We start from the raw sequence: 17,353 nt of genomic DNA on the forward strand, positions 1-17,353 counted from the left end.
CTTAAGTCTCTGCATTGGCAGGCGGGTTCTTTATCACTAGTGCCACTGTTCAACCAAGGAGTAACAGTTCTAGATGAGGATATATTTGTCTCCAGGGTCCACAGTTGAGAAAGGGTGAGAAGTGAAGGACAAGGAATCAGTTAACCATAAATTCATGGTGGAGAATAAAGATAAAGAGGATAAAGAGTGGTCATGAGGGATATGGGCAGTTGGCTTATAGTCTTTAAGTCCTGCCATACTCACTCTCACATATTGCCCCTGCATCCTCGCTGTGGGAGCAATCATAAACGTCTTCCAGCTGGTCACATTTAATCAACTCATCTTCCGTCCCATTGCAGTTGACTTCTTGGATGAAGATTTTTTGTTTTTCATACGCCAGGGGCTTATATAAATTACCACTGGGTGTCCCCTTGGCTGCTCCACAGCCCAGCTCCCGGCACAGCACTTCCGCGTCTTTCATGTTCCAGCTGTCGTCACACACAGTGCCCCACTCGCCATTCCGTTCCACTTCCACCCGCCCTTCACAGCGATGGGGACCTCCCACCAGTCGCACTTTGGGTGAAGACTCTGCAAAGAAATGAGATATTGGCTGCAGATCAGGAGTGGCCCAGAGAGCACTCAGGCATGTATGCAGTCTTCTTGGAGTTCTTCTACCACTTTCAGGATGCGGAGAACTGAAGGGTGAGAAAGTGGGGGTCAAAGGGGAAGACAAGGAAGAGGAGCTCCAGGACTCCATCTCTGAGTTCTGGTTCTGCTACACTCTTTTATTATTATTATAATTTAAGCTGTATTTCTACTTGGCCCTTGGTGAAACTTGGAAAATCAGGCTTAATATCCCTACCTTTGGATTTGGTACAAATAAGTGCTTCATATGATTATTTCAAAAGTATATTTCCTACAGGAATTAAGATGCACAATGCTATAATGATCATATGAATAATATGTTGCATAAAATTAAAGTTTGTCTTGTAATTACCTTCCAGCCAAAGTATAGCATATATACATGGATTTTTGTGTGAAATTTGAACAAAATCTGTATTTCAGTTAATAATGCTGCTAAGTCGCTTCAGTCGTGCCTGACTCTGTGCGACCACATGGACTGCAGCCTACCAGGCACTTTCGTCCATGGGATTTTCCAGGCAAGAGTACTAGAGTGCGTTGCCATTGTACTGTATCACAAGTTAGCTTGCTGTTTGTTTGGTTTTTCTTAACAACATAGTATTCCTTTATATTCTCAGAATTGGATTAGAACTTTCAAGCCTCATTCAGTTTTTTAAAAATCTAAGATAATAAACTTTCTAAATTACCAGCAGTAACCCTAGATGCCAGAATATGTGGAACTAATTGAAGGTTTTGAGTGAATATCAATTAGAAATTTAGCATTCTATTCATACTAGGTCAAACAAGTGAAATCAAAATGTCATAAGTGTTTTAGCTAACCAAAAAATCATATGTTTTCTAAAATACATGTATTATACAAACTATATATATATGTATACCGAAGCTTTTCTACTATGCTCAATAAAGGCTTGAGAGAGAACATCAGAAAAAAAAAAAAGACTGAGAAGCTGGAAAACATACACTAAATGAAACTAAAACATGAAGCACTGAACATGAAATAGAAAAGTTGAAACAGACTAGATAAAAGTAAAAGGTCATCATATATCCAGTTGTTTTTAAACATGGTGGCTCATTAGAAATACATCTGGAGCTTTGGAAATAAAAAGCAGTCCCTCAGCATTTGAATTTTTCAAAATCTTCCTAGATAATTCTAATATGCATCTGGATTTTGAAAAGTGACTACAGGTTTTTCTATTAAATGGTAGTTTTAGTGATACAGAATTCTTTTATTTTTCTGTTGACCGGAAAAATGGTCAATGGTATTAAGTGGATACTAGTTATATGATCACAATAGTAAAAGATGTTTATTAATTTCACAATCAACAGACAGACAAAAAATAAAAGATAACTACAGTTGCAAGCCATAATGGAAACATGATTAACCTAGCAATATAAAATAATTACATACACTTTGGGGAGTTAAGTAGAGTGCTGTGGTAAGTGTAAGTGCATACATACACATGTTCTCATCCACCCAATCAGTCTAAGTCTTGTAGTTGGTGTATTTAATTCATTTACATTTAAGTTAATTTTCAATATGTATGATCCTATTGCCATTTTCTTCATTGTTTTAGGTTTATGTTGTGTATGTTTTTTCCTTCTCTTGTGTTTCCTGCCTAGAGAAGTTTCTTTAGCATTTGTTGTAAAGCTGGTTTGGTGGTGCTGAGCTCTCTTAAACTTTTGCTTGTTTGGAAATCTTTTGACTTCTCCATCAAATCTGAATGAGAGTCTTGCTGGGTAATGTATTCTTGGTTGCAGGTTTTTCTTTCTTCACTTAAAATATATCACGCCATTCTCTTCTGGCTTGTAGAGTTTCTGTTGAGAAATCAGCTTACAGCCTCATGGGAGTTCCCTTATATGTTATTTGTCATTTTTCCCTTGTTGCTTTTAATATTTTATCTTTGTCTTTAACTTTTGTGTGTCTCATTGTGTTCCTCCTTGAATTTATCCTGCCTGGGACTCTGCACTTCCTGGACTTGTTTAAATATTTCTTTTCCATCTTAGGGAAATTTTCATCCATTATTCAAATATTTTCTTGGGTCCTTTCTCTCTCTCTTCTCCTTCTGGGACCCCTATAATGCAAATGCTGGTGTGTTTAATGTTGTCCCAGAGGCCTCTTAGTCTGGTCTTCATTGTTTTCATTCTTTTTTCTATATTCCGCTCTGTGGCAGTGATTTTCACCATGCAGTCCTCAGGGACCCTTATCTGTTCTTCTGCCTCAGTTATTCTGCTACTGATTCCTTCTAGTGTGTGGTTCATCTCCATTGGTTTTTTAGTTCTTACAGGCCTTTGGTAAACATCTCTTCCATCTTCTCCAATCTATGTCTGAGATCCTATGATCTTTACTATCATTATCTTCACTATCATTATTCTGAATTCTTTTACTGGAAGGTTACCTATCTGTACTTCACATAGTTGTTTTTCTGGGGCTTTATCTTCTCCCTTAATCTGGAACATAACCCTGTCATTTTTCATCCTGATTAACTTTCTGTAATGTGGTTTTCATTCTAGCCACTGTGAGATTGTGGGGTTTTGACCAGAGATTGAACCTATTTCCCCTGCACTGAAAGCATGGAGATGTCTAGATATAATTTGGGCTAAACAACCTGACTCTCTCTCTCAGTATCAATGATCCACTCCCAACCATTCTTGATACTTCCAATAACATTTTCCCATGTCCAAGAACCTAGCTCAGAAGAAATACAGAGAGTGCTGGGTAAGAGAAAGTCAGAGCCTCAAAGTCTCAGAGCCCTAAAACTGGGTCTAGAAGATTCTATGTGTTGGGAGTGGGAGATGGGCTTCACAGAGTCTCCAGGTAAGTTCTGAGGAAACCAAGACTTAGACCATGGAAAAGAAATGCAAAAAAAGCAAAATGGCTGTCTGGGGAGGCCTTACAAATAGCTGTGAAAAGAAAAGAGGTGAAAAACAAAGGAGAAAAGGAAAAATATAAGCATCTGAATGCAGAGTTCCAAAGAATAGCAAGAAGAGATAAGAAAGCCTTCTTCAGTGATCAATGCAAAGAAATAGAGGAAAACAGCAGAATGGGAAAGACTAGAGATCTCTTCAAGAAAATTAGAGATACCAAGGGAATATTTCATGCAAAGATGGGCTCAATAAAGGACAGAAATGGTCTGGACCTAACAGAAGCAGAAGATATTAAGAAGAGCTGGCAAGAATACACAGAAAACTGTACAAAAATGATCTTCATGACCAAGATAATCACGATGCTATGGTCACTCATCTAGAGCCAGACATCCTGGAATGTGAAGTTAAGTGGGCCTTGGAAAGCATCACTATGAACAAAGCTAGTGGAGGTGATGGGATTCCAGTTGAGCAAATCCTGAAAGATGATGCTGTCAAAGTGCTGCACTCACCATGCCACCAAATTTGGAAAACTCAGCCGTCGCCACAGTACTGGAAAAGGTCAGTTTTCATTCCAATCCCAAAGAAAGGCAATGCCAAAGAATGCTCAAACTACTGCACAATTGCACTCATCTCACATGCTAGTAAAGTAATGCTCAAAATTCTCCAAGCCAAGCTTCAGCAATACGTGAATCGTGAACTTCCTGATGTTCAAGCTGGTTTTAGAAAAGGCAGAGGAACCAGAGATCAAATTGCCAACATCTGCTGGATCATGGAAGAAGCAAGAGAGTTCCAGAAAAACATGTATTTCTGCTTTATTGACTATACCAAATCCTTTTACTGTGTGGATCACAATAAACTGTGGAAAATTCTGAGAGAGATGGGAATACCTGCCAGGGGCCAGCGTGAGGAACTCCACCCATGGCAAAGGTCATGAGGAAGGAGGCTTGGCATACGCAAAGGCGTGATCAAGCCTCAGGAAACTCCCTATTCCCGAGCATCTAACCCCAAAACCAGAGTCTGTTTTATGCTCTCCTCCATAACCGTTTTTCTTGGAGAAGGAGTAATCGTGCAGCTCCAAGGCAATAAAAATTCTTGGGCGTGACAAGAGTGTTTCAGATTACGGACCCCTCTGAAGGTTATCTAGCCTGCCTGTATAGGTTCGTCTGGCCACATGTGATTGTTTACAGCCTCCCAATCTGAGAGGCAGGAGATGTTTTAGACTTACTAAAGGCAAATTCTTTGGGGGAGTTAGAAATTATTAGTAGAGTGGCTTGGTTAGGAATTATATTGGTGAAGGGTTTTTCATTTTTTGTGTCAATAATTGCTGCTAATTCCCTGCTCTGGGTGGGACAAGGATGTCTCAGATCACACCTCTCTGCTGACAGACTAGCTTGTGTGACAGGATTATCCATACTCCTGCCACTACACACATGATTGTTTACTACCTCTCAACCATAAACAGCACAGAGAGTTTTGGAGTATTTTGAGAGTCTTAATTAGCATTGGGCTTTTTCTTCTTGTTGAGTCAATGATTGCCGCCAGGCCTCCATATCCCTAGGCACCTGGGAATATATTAATCAATGTATTTGGAATATAGTAAAGGAAATATAGTAGTTTTTGATGTTAGCAATACTAAACTTTTTGAGTTAATGGATTTTCTCTTTTGTAATAGATCACTGTACTTTGTTATAAATCACTGTGTCCTTGCTATGGAAAAATGTAACTTTATCACTATCTTAAGACTAAATAGATCTTAAGGGGAGCATTGGTGAAAGGATTTTCATTTGTTGGGCTGATGTTTGCTGCTAAATCTCCATGTTCCCTACCCTTATAATGAATATAACTAGCATATAGGAAGAAGTAAGTATTAACCTTTAAGCATATAGGAGAAATAAGCATTAACCTTTAAGATTAATCATGTTAACCTTGGGTTAAATAAATTCCTTTCTTGATTGTAACTCACTACATCCTCACCCTATAGGAATGTAACTTTATTTGGAGGGTGGTGCCTGGTTTAAGAAAAAACACCTTTGGAAGAAATAAGTTTTCCAGTTATCAGAAAGAAAGGATCATAAAATCCCTAAGACCTTTTTATGCAAAGCACCTGATTTTGATAAACATAGAGACTGCTGACCCCCGTGTATATATAAGCAAACCCCAAAATAAAGAAATCGATTCAGTTTCCAGAAAGACTAATTCCCCCATGTCGCTTCTTTCTTGTCCCCTTTTTTCTGGCTGAATTCCCATCTGGAGCATGGATGCTATTCCACGTAATCCAAGCTATTCAGCCTCTTTTTCTCCACTAATCTTCCTACTATACTATCCGTTTCTTTCTTGCTCCCGTTTCTCTGGCTGAATTCCCATCCGGATTCAGCCTCCTTTTCTCCACTACACTATCTCCTACTACACTATCCGTTTCTAATCTCTCTCTATATCTGTAATTAAATATGTATTTTTCCAAAGACGCTGACGCCATCCCCCCACCTTCGAATCACCCTGGATCCACCGGGGCTGGACCCCGGCAAATACCTGACTACCTGACCTGCCTCTTGAGACATCTGTATGCAGGTCAGTTAGCACCAGTTAGAACTGGACATGGAACAACAGACTGGTTCCAAATAGGAAAAGGAGTACATCAAGACTGTATACTGTCACCCTGCTTATTTAACTTATATATAAAGTACATCATGAGAAAAGCTGGACTGGAAGAGATGCAAGCTGGAATCAAGATTGCCGGGAGAAATACCAATAACCTCAGATATGCAGATGACACCATCCTTATGGCAGAAAGTGAAGAGGAACTCAAAAGCCTCGATGAAAGTGAAAGTGGAGAGTGAAAAAGTTGGCTTAAAGCTCAACATTCAGAAAACGAAGATCATGGCATCTGGTCTCATCACTTCATGGGAAATAGTTGGGGAAATAGATGGGGAAACAGTGGAAAAAGTGTCAGACTTTATTTGAGGGGGGCTCCAAAATCACTGCAGATGGTGATTGTAGCCATGAACTTAAAAGACGCTTACTCCTTGGAAGATAAGTTATGACCAACCTAGATAGTATATTCAAGAGTAGAGACATTACTTTGCCAACTAAGGTCTGTCTAGTCAAGGCTATGGTTTTTCCTGTGGTCATATACGGATGTGAGAGTTGGACTGTGAAGAAGACTGAGCGCCGAAGAATTGATGCTTTTGAACTGTGGTGCTGGAGAAGACTCTTGAGAGTTCCTTGGACTGTAAGGAGATCCGACTAGTCCATTCTGAAGGAGATCAGCCCTGAGTGTTCTTTGGAAGGAATGATGCTAAAGCTGAAACTCCAGTACTTTGGCCACCTCATGAGAAGAGTTGACTCCTTGGAAAAGACTCTGATGCTGGGAGGGATTGGGGGCAGGAGGAGAAGGGGACGACAGAGGATGAGGTGGCTGGATGGCATCACTGACTCGATGGACGTGAGTCTGAGTGAACTCCGGGTGTTGGTGATGGACAGGGAGGCCTGGTGTGCTGCAATTCATGGGGTCACAAAGAGTCGGACACGACTGAGTGACTGAACTGAACTGAACTGATGAAGACTGTGTAGGGAGAAAATGGAAGAGCTTATCAGGAAACAAATTTCGGAGACTACATTCCAAGTACTGTTTTATGAACGCACAGAGCAGTGATGTTCAAAATAGCTAGCACTGCTGTCCTCAAGAAGATTCTATTTAATAGGCTTGAAGCAATCCCATCAAGTCCTCTCAGCCCCAGAGAGAATAGTGATAAAGAAGATCTAAGTTTGCCAAGCCTCCAGGGAGAGCTCTGTTGTACCTGGAGGGACAACTACTGTATATGTGGCCAGTGGTCTTTCAGACTATGAACAGTATAGGACAACATGGGCTGCATGGAACGACTCAGACACCTCTGTGAATGAAATACAATTTTTCAGGACCCAAATATCTACTGCCTACATTGTCTCAACTCTGCACAAACTCCCTATAACTTGGCATTAATTTACAGAATAAGTAGTTGGGTGAAAGATGTCTGATCTGGTTGATTTTAAACTGCATTGAGAAGTTTATATTTGGTTTATTCATTTGTTCTTTTTTCTCTCCTCATCTTCTATACTTTCTTCAGGGAAATGACATGAGGATGGGAGGTTAGAGAAAAAAATTAAAATTGAAGTATAAAAAACTAAGAAAAGTTCCCATTGTTGCACTCTGAAGTTTAAGGCATGTATATACAATTCAAGATAAGCCATCAAGAAATAACTTCTGGATCATTGTAACTAAGATTAGAGTTTGGATAAGCATTATTGTTTGCTCTAGCAAATACTCAATATCAGTATCATGCACAGACTATTTTATTTTATTTTGAGTTATAAAATTTTCAGTTTACTTTTTATTTGGCCATGCCACATGCCATGTGGGATCTTACTTCCTCAACCAGGGATCAAATCCACCACCCTGCATTGGAAGCATGGCATCTTAACTGCTGGACCACCAGGGAAGCCCTCAAATTCTGGTTTTAAATAAGTTTTCCTTTTCCATGGAGTAGAGGACTAGATCACATTGTAGGAGAGAAGAAATATGTTTTAGAGAGAGAAAGAGAATAAGTATCAAAGAAATGCAGCTAGGGAAGGGAAAGGTTGAGAAGATTTAAAAGCTAGAGAGAAGAACAAAGGAGCTCATCAGGGCAGTTGTGTCCTAGACAGTGTTTTAGCCTACTTTATTAGTGAGGGCTTGAGAGACAAGGACCTGGGGTGGGTCCTCCCTCCCTGGGTATAAAGAGAGCAGCTGTCTCGTGGCACTTGCAGCAAGGCATAACCCTGGAGGCCAGAGAAGAAAAACCAGGTCATCTGGAGCATTGGACTGGGACCCAGAAACAGCATTTCTTTAAGGAAGCAAATTGACCCAGCAGGGTGTAAGACCCTCCACATTCATAGCAGAGTTTGCAGCTGCCCCTCTATCATAAAGCCTCTCTATCAAGAGAAAGAATAGGCTGAAGAGACAATGTCAAAGAAACTCATAATCCTCAACCAGTCCCCTTGATTTTTGGACCATCAGAGGCTTCCTCTTCCACAGACTAATTCTCTTTGTGCCTCTCCATTCTCTCCTCAGTTGAACCGTTTGTGCTCTGCTGAAAGACCCCTTGAAGAGCTGGCCAGTGACCACTGATATCCAGCCTGCACTCTGCTGATGAAGCCATGAGGTGCACAGAGGTTGGTGCATTTCTAGTTCAATGATAACATTAAAGTTGGCAGAGGGACCAGGAAGTAGTAGAATATAGAAGGGCAGAAGAAAGTTTATTTCCCAGGAGGTGAGGTGTCTTCTGAGCCTGAAAGAAAGCCATCTGCTTTGTTAGACGATGGAGCTAGAGCTGGGCTAGTGTCTTGGGTCACACAGGCCAAATGGAGAGGAATCCCTTTGCAGTATAAACCACTCAAACTTTCTCTAAGTTTGGAAGTGGAAATCTACCCATATAAGACTGGTGGCTTGTGAAACCAGAAAGAAAATCTACTGGGGCTCCTTTGAACCACAACCTCTCTCCCTGGCCCTGGGAAATCAAAATTTCCACTCTCCAGAGCTGAAAGTCCACCCTCTTAGGACCCCAAAAAATCTTACCTAAAATTCCAGGTCCGGTGCAAAAGGCTGAGCAAATAAAAAAGAGAGAAAGAGAGAGAGAAGTGAATGAGATCAAGTAGTCTATTGCCAAGACTTTGTTCAAAAACACAACTCTCTAGAAAGTTTTGTTGAACTTTGTGGGACAGAGAGGTAATTACACAGCCTCCAAGGTTAGACCTTGTTGAGATCTTCTCCTTCTCCTCCTTCTCCTCCTTCTCCTCCTTCTCCTCCTTCTCCTCCTTCTCCTCCTTCTCCTCCTAGAATGACCAGCCTAAAATAACACATGGATGCTGACTAAGAGCCAAAAAGGCCCACTCTGCCATTGCTAACTAAACCTATCATGTTCCCTTTCCATCTGATGTTGGCTCCCCCCCGGCATGGATATATTTGATTTTCTATTTTAATCTATTAGATTGATCGGTGATGACCACCTAAACTAGAAGTGTGGTGATCTGAGTCCAACAGGAAAACATGTTGGAGGTTTCTGGGAAGATGTATTGGGGCCAGTGTGAGAGAAGCAAGAGAGACTCTCATCTTGAAGCCTGTCATCCATCTTAAAGACTGGATGTGAGCTGGGACTGAACCTGTCCAATAGTGAGAAAACTGTTGCTAGTGAAAACCAGGTCTGCTGGAGACTTCCCTCCCTACAGATGACAAATGGAGATTGTAGTTGAGGTCAGGCTTCCCCTGTTAGATTAACCATGGAGATACCCCCCTTGATGTATAATCATTGCCCCCCACCACCACCACCACCCTTAACCATAGTTTGTTCTTCTAGCACCTATTTGTTGTAAAACTCAGTCATATACAACAAACAGGTTGCTATCATATAACCAGTCACATAGTGGGGGGTTGGAGAGGTGGCTACAAAACTGGGTGTCTCAGAAACATCAGGGTCCTTGTTGGGAACTGATTCCCCTTGGACCTGCTGGCATAATAAACCATACTCCACTATCTTGAGTGTTCTCTGAGGTGTGTTTTGTGACTCCAGATTCCACAACAGATGCACGGTTGGGGAGGATAAAGATGTCTTCAAAAGCATATGAGAGGGTAACAGGAAGGAAGGCTAGGGGCCCGCAAGTGGAAGAAACAAACGGCAAGTGTCAAATTTTTTTTTTTTTTTTTCCTTCTCTACCCCACTCCTGTGGTCAGGGGTGGCAGCCGAGAGGAGCAACCCCACACCCAAGGAGCAGTGGCTGCACAGGCGCAGGAGGCCCTAGAGGAGCTACTCCATGTTCAAGGTCAGGAAGGGGCGGTGAGGAGATACCCCTCATCCAAGGAGCAGCAGCTGCACTTTGCTGGAGCAGCCGTGAAGAGATACCCCACACCCAAGGTAAGAGAAACCCAATTAGACGGTAGGTGTTGCAAGAGGGCATCAGAGGGCAGACACACTGAAACCATACTCACAGAAAACTAATCAATCTAATCACACTAGGACCACAGCCTGTTGAACTCAATGAAACTAAGCCATGCCCTATGGGGCCACCCAAGACTGGCGGTCATGGTGGAGAGGTCTGACAGAATGTGGTCCTCTGGAGAAGGGAATGGCAAACCACTTCAGTATTCTTGCCTTGAGAACCCCATGAACAGTACGAAAAGGCAAAATGATAGGATACTGAAAGAGGGGCTCCCCAGGTCACTAGGTGCCGAATATGCTACTGGAGATCAGTGGAGAAATCACTCCAGAAAGAATGAAGAGATGGAGCCAAAGCAAAAACAATACCCAACTGTGCAGGTGACTGGTAATAGAAGCAAGGCATAGAAACCTGGAATGTTAGGTCCATCAATCAAGGCAAATTGGAAGTGGTCAAACAGGAGATGGCAAGAGTGAACGTTGACATTCTAGGAATCAGTGAACTAAAATGGACTGGAATGGGTGAATTTAACTCAGATGACCATTATATCTACTACTGCGGGCAGGAATCCCTTAGAAGAAATGGAGTAGCCATCATGGTCAACCAAAGAGTCCAAAATGCAGTACTTGGATGCAATCTCAAAAACGACAGAATGATCTCTGTTTGTTTCCAAGGCAAACCACTCAATATCACAGTAATCCAAGCCTATGCCCCAACCAGTAAGGCAGAAGAAGCTGAAGTTGAATGGTTCTATGAAGACCTACAAAACCTTTTAGAACTAACACCCAAAAAACTGTCCTTTTCATTATAGGGGACTGGAATGCAGAAGTAGGAAGTCAAGAAACACCTGGAGTAACAGACAAATTTGGCCTGGGAATACAGAAAGAAGCAGGGGAAAGGCTAATAGAGTTTTCCCAAGAGAACACACTGGTCATAGCAAACACACTCTTCCAACAACACAAAAGAAGACTCTACATGTAGACATCACCAGATGCTCAACACTGAAATCAGACTGATTATATTCTTTGCAGCAAAAGATGGAGAAGCTTTATACAGTCAGCAAAAACAAGATGGGAAGCTCACTGTAGCTCAGATCATGAGCTCCTTATTGCCATATTCAGACTTAAATTGAAGAAAGTAGGGAAAACCGCTAGACCATTCAGGTATGCCCTAAATCAAATCCCTTATGATTATACAGTGGAAGTGAGAAATAGATTTGAGGGCCTAGATCTGATAGATAGAGTGCCTGATGAACTATGGATGGAGATTCGTGACATTGTACAGGAGACAGGGATCAAGACCATCCCCATGGAAAAGAAATGCAAAAAAGCAAAATGGCTGTCTGGGGAGGCCTTACAAATAGCTGTGAAAAGAAGAGAGGCAAAAAGCAAAGGAGGAAAGGAAAGATATAAGCATCTGAATGCAGAGTTCCAAAGAATAGCAAGGAGAGATAAGAAAGCCTCCTTCAGGGATCAGTGCAAAGAAATAGAGGAAAACAACAGAATGGGAAAGACTAGAGATCTCTTCAAGAAAATTAGAGATACCAAGGGAACATTTCATGCAAAGATGGGCTCGATAAAGGATACAAATGATCTGGACCTAACAGAAGCAGAAGATATTAAGAAGAGCTGGCAAGAATACACAGAAGAACTGTACAAAAAAGATCTTCATGACCCGGATAATCACGATGGTATGATCGCTCACCTAGAGCCAGACATCCTGGAATGTGAAGTCAAGTGGGCCTTGGAAAGCATCACTACGAACAAAGTTAATGAAGGTGATGGAATTTCAGTTGAGCTATTTCAAATCTTGAAGGATGATGCTGTCAAAGTGCTGCACTCAATATGCCAGCAAATTTGGAAAATTCAGCAGTGGCCACAGGACTGGAAAAGGTCAGTTTTCATTCCAATCCCAAAGAAAGGCAATGCCAAAGAATGCTCAAACTATGGCACAACTGCACTCATCTCACATGCTAGTAAACTAATGCTCAAAATTCTTCAAGCCAGGCTTCAGCAATACATGAACCATGAACTTCGAGATGTTCCAGTTGGTTTTAGAAAAGGCAGAGGAACCAGAGATCAAATTGCCAACATCCGCTGGATCATGGGAAAAGCAAGAGAGTTCCAGAAAAAACTGCCTTATTGACTATGCCAAAGCCTTTGACTGTGTGGATCACAAGAAACCATGGAAAATTCTGAAAGAGATGGGAACATCAGACCACCTGACCTGCCTCTTGAGAAACCTATATGCAGGTCAGGAAGCAACAGTTAGAACTGGACATGGGACAACAGACTGGTTTCAAGTAGGAAAAGGAGTATGTCAAGGCTATATACTGTCACCCTGCTTATTTAACTTATATGCAGAGTACATCATAAGAAACGCTGGGCTGGAAGAAGCACAAGCTGAAATCAAGATTGCTGGGAGAAATACCAATAACCTCAGATATGCAGATGACACCACCCCTAGGAAACAAAATGAAGAGGAACTAAAAAGCCTCTTGATGAAACTGAAAGAGGAGAGTGGAAAAGTTGGCTTAAAGCTCTACATTCAGAAAACGAAGATCATGGCATTTGGTCCCATCACTTCATGGGAAATAGATGGGGAAACAGTTCAAACAGTGTCAGACTTTATTTCTGGGGCTCCAAAAATCACTGCAGATGGTGACTGCAGCCATGAAATTAAAAGACGCTTACTCCTTGGAAGATAAGTTATGACCAAACTAGATAGCATATTCAAAAGCAGAGACATTACTTTGCCGACTAAGGTCCATCTAGTCAAGGCTATGGTTTTACCAGTGGTCATGTATGGATGTGAGAGTTGGACTGTGAAGAAAGCTGAGAGCCGAAGAATTGATGCTTTTGAACTGTGGTGCTGGAGAAGACTTTTGAGAGTCCCTTCGACTGCAAGGAGATCCAACCAGCCCATTCTGAAGGAGATCAGCCCTGGGATTTCTTTGGAAGGAATGATGCTAAAGCTGAAACTCCAGTACTTTGGCCACCTCATGCGAAGAGTTGACTCATTGGAAAAGACCCTGATGCTGGGATGGTTGTTGGCAGGAGGAAAAGGGGATGACAGAGGATGAGATGCCTGGATGACATCACTGACTCGATGGACGTGAGTTTGAGTGAACTCCAGGAGTTGGTGACGGACAGGGAGGCCTGGCGTGTTGCAGTCATGGGGTCGCAAAGTGTCAGACACAACTGAGTGACTGAACTGAATTGATACAAAATTAAAAGGAGAGTTCTTTTAAAATTCTGTGTTGCCGTGACAACACCTGGTTCCACCTGTACTTAACTCTTTTCAAATCTTGAGCTAACCAAAGCATTTTTCTTATGGAAATGTTTTCCTTACGCTATGTTAATGTATTTACCGTATTTACCTTTCTTCAAGTCGATTTGCCTGTCTCAGAACACGTAATAGCTCAACACATCAGTGTGTTTTACTCATGGAAGTGTTCTCTTGAGCTATGTTAATGAAACTATGCATTTGCTTGGAAATCTGCCTTTCTTCAAGATTCATGTCAGTTGTTCTATGGCCTGGGATGACTCACCTTGTGTCAAGGCTATCTCAAAATGCATGTTCTCGGAGAAGGGCCTGGTGTCACTCTCAGCTTTGAGACTTTTTTTTCTCTCTCTCTCTCTTTAATAAGCAGCTTGATAATAGTTATATAACTCCTTGCTCAAAACTATCAAGGGGATATTCTTTCTGCCCCCTCTGATGTCTATGTCAGAAGCTTTCTCTATCTCTTTTATACTTTAATAAAACTTGATTACACAAAAAGCTCTGGCAACCCAGCCTCATCACTGGCCACAGGTTGAATGTCTCTCCTCCATAGGCCAAGAATCCCAGCATCATTCACAGGGTGCTGTTCATAGCAGCAACCTTTCACATAGAAGAAAATGGCAGCATTTTTTGTGTTCACTGACACTGCATTCAGACAATGGTCAACAAACTTTTGTGTGAAAGGCCAAATAGCAAACATTTTAGGCTTCATGGGCTATACAGTCTCTGTTATAACCAATCAGCTCTGTCAATGCAACCATATACATGTAAATGAATAAGCCTGGCTGTGTTCCAATAAACCTTTGTTTATGAACAATTCAATTTAGATTTCATGTCATTCTCATGTGTCACAAAATATTATTCCTTTCACTTTTCCCACAGTTTAAAAATGTAATATCCATTCTTAGTTTCCAGGCTGTGGTTTGCTGAACCTGGTTAAGAGTTCAGAAAGCAGTTCTAGGCTAATTTCCAAACTTCCAGGCTTAAGTATCAGCACATCTTTGAATGATCAGAGTTTCTTCCTACAAGATCTCTGTGTAATCAGACTCATCTACTCATTAGGCTCCAGCCTAATGCAAACTTTGAGAGATGGTGAAGGACAGGGAAGTCTGACATGCTGCAGTCCAGGGTGTCACAAAGAGACAGACACGACTTAGCTACTAAACAACAGCAAATGCTATCGAGAGAGTCCTGTGACTATCAGTGGTCTCTGAAACCCAGTATTTTGAACTGCAAAACTCATCCCCCAATACCACCCCCATCTTATAGGATCTTTCTGAAGGAGTTAATATGATTGGACTTCCAGCCTAGAGCTTTTTAGGCAAATCCATGTATTTCATTGACTTGTCCTGGAATATTTTCTTCCAAATATTTGCTTTGCAACATGACTCAAAAAGACTTTGTCTGCAATTGCCTAAAACTCAAGGTTATATCATGAATAGCACCTTACAAGTCTAATAAAGAACACAAACCATGTATATATGCAAAGGAAACTGAATGTGATGAGCCTGATAGGTGTGAAAGTGACATAGCCCAAAGGTGACTTGAGAACTCTGTAGTGGGGTTGATCACCATGTGTATCACAGGTCAGAAAGACTTCATGAAGGAGATGCAACTGAAGATAAGCCTGAGATTCAATAGTAACTTCACAAGAGGAGGTGGGGTACTATCTGCTAGGTAACATAAGGGGTGTATGGGTGTTTAGAAATGTGACCAGCACTGTGCATAGAACACACAAATGCCCAACTGAGAGACCGATAGGTTTCAGTGGTATACCGGATCATCAAGAAAGTTAAAATGGATGTGACTGATTAGGGAAGGGACCTAGCAGGCTCTTTTATCTTGTGGAAAGGCTCTTAACAAACCTCTGAGGAACATAACATTACTTCATAGATATGAGAATGAGATTTTGGAGGGCTATGATAACTTTAAAATTCAGATAGCTAAGAAATCAAAGAGCAAAAATTGAAATCCAGATCTCTTTGATTCCAAAATTTCAATTTACTCTAAATTAATCTGAGCAATAAGAAACTGGGAAAATCTAGGGAAACACATGAAATACATTTGAGAAGAATCAATATGATCAATGAAAGGTGTTTGTCCTGCAGTTCTACTTCCTTTCTTGCTGTTACCCATGGTCCATTTATTTGTCTTATTATAAATAGTGCGTTTAGGAAAATTTGTGTGAAAAAGCAATAGTATAAATTATTACTGAATTGATAGCGTGAATATAGGGAAATAGAAAGTTTTCTGGTAATCAAGGTGGATTATAAACTGAGTATAGATTAAGTGGCTTTGGGGATTTAGAATAATTACCAGATATAGAGAAAGGAGAGTAGAGACTTTCCTTGAAAGATACCTAGATCTGTACCAGATGGGCAAGGAAAGGCTTCCCCCAATCAAAGTTCCAGAGTACTCTGAAGCCTGGACCCAAAGGAGCAGAAATACTCACCAAAGATCAAGAAGAAAAACAGGGCCATGTCCCAGATGGCTGAAGACAGTGAACTGAAATGTAAGGCTGGAAGGAGGCCCCACAACAGGAATATGCAGCTTTGGTTGCAAGTGTGCTGTGAGGAGGGAAGGAGGCAGGTCCTGTCTGTAGTAGAGGATTTATCAGACAACCAAAAATCAATGGGCTCAAAGGTCAGGACTGATAGAGCTGGACTTGCTGAATTCAGCATGTCCCAGAGGAAGGGAGGTGGCCGGAATTGGCAGAAAGATGATGAAAACAAAAGAAAACAAACAAACAAAACAAAAAACCCCAAGCTGCTGTGCTTTGGTTCTGCTGTAATCCCAGCCCCATCGAGCTCTGCTTTAGTCCCCTCACTATGCAAACAAGGAAAACAACACACACAAGGAAAGGCAAGCACCAAGAATAAGGGCCACTTCACATTAGAAGGTCAAGCAATACTTGGTCCTCATGTATGGTTTGTGGGGGTTAATTAGCCAATTTCAATTCTTTCCTTGCAGATGGCAGTGACTGGAAAATATAGAGGCCAAAGATCATAGAACAATTCCAAAGTTGCCCTTGAAGTTGCCATAATTCAGAGTCAGGATGGCAATCCAGAGTCAAGGTGCCAATCTTTGCAAATATGGCTTGATTTATTTCTCTCAAACCAGCTTCTCCAGTGCTAAGTAGAGGGCCTAATATATGGATCTGCTCTTCTGTGCTTGTCCTGGATTATGCCCATCTTTGGAAACTGAATGGAAGCAGGTTCTTGTCATAACGAAATCAGGTTGTTCTTAAGTCTAAGATATGATGGACAGGGAGTTCCAGAAAAACATTTACTTCTGCTTCATTGACTATGCTAAAACCTTTGTCTGGATCACAACAAACTGGAAAATTCTGAAATGCAAGTACCAGACCACCTTACCGGTCTCCTGAGAATCTTGTATGCAGGTCAAGAAGGAACAGTTATTATAGGACAGGGAGCTGTATTCTGTTAGGCAGGGTGGTCGGCTCAATGAGGTGCATAACAGCACCGGGGACCTGAGTCATGTTTCCTGTTTTCTTGAAGAACATTCCTTAACCAAATAAGGAAAGATTTCTATATGCGATAGCATAAGGAAGGCGTTGCATGAGCTCATTCTGCCTGTCCAATCAGGTATCGCCAAGTACCGTGTAACTGAGACAAAGAGC

At 41.5% G+C, this 17,353-nt stretch overlaps 1 protein-coding gene across 1 annotated transcript in view; it reads right to left on the reverse strand.

Moving 5' to 3' along the window:
• LOC102186680 (CD5 antigen-like) overlaps positions 1 to 16,314 on the reverse strand; it is a 54,422-nt gene extending 38,108 nt beyond the window's left edge. The window contains exons 1-3 of the mRNA XM_018046337.1: positions 16,166 to 16,314; positions 9,077 to 9,103; positions 244 to 567 (exon numbers count right to left, since the gene is read on the reverse strand). Coding sequence (XP_017901826.1) covers positions 244 to 567; positions 9,077 to 9,103; positions 16,166 to 16,193 — 379 coding nt within the window. The 5' untranslated portion in view covers positions 16,194 to 16,314. The remainder of the gene's footprint in view (positions 1 to 243; positions 568 to 9,076; positions 9,104 to 16,165) is intronic.

Source organism: Capra hircus, chromosome 3 (genome assembly GCF_001704415.2).
Source record: "Capra hircus breed San Clemente chromosome 3, ASM170441v1, whole genome shotgun sequence".
Taxonomy (NCBI): domain Eukaryota; kingdom Metazoa; phylum Chordata; class Mammalia; order Artiodactyla; family Bovidae; genus Capra; species Capra hircus.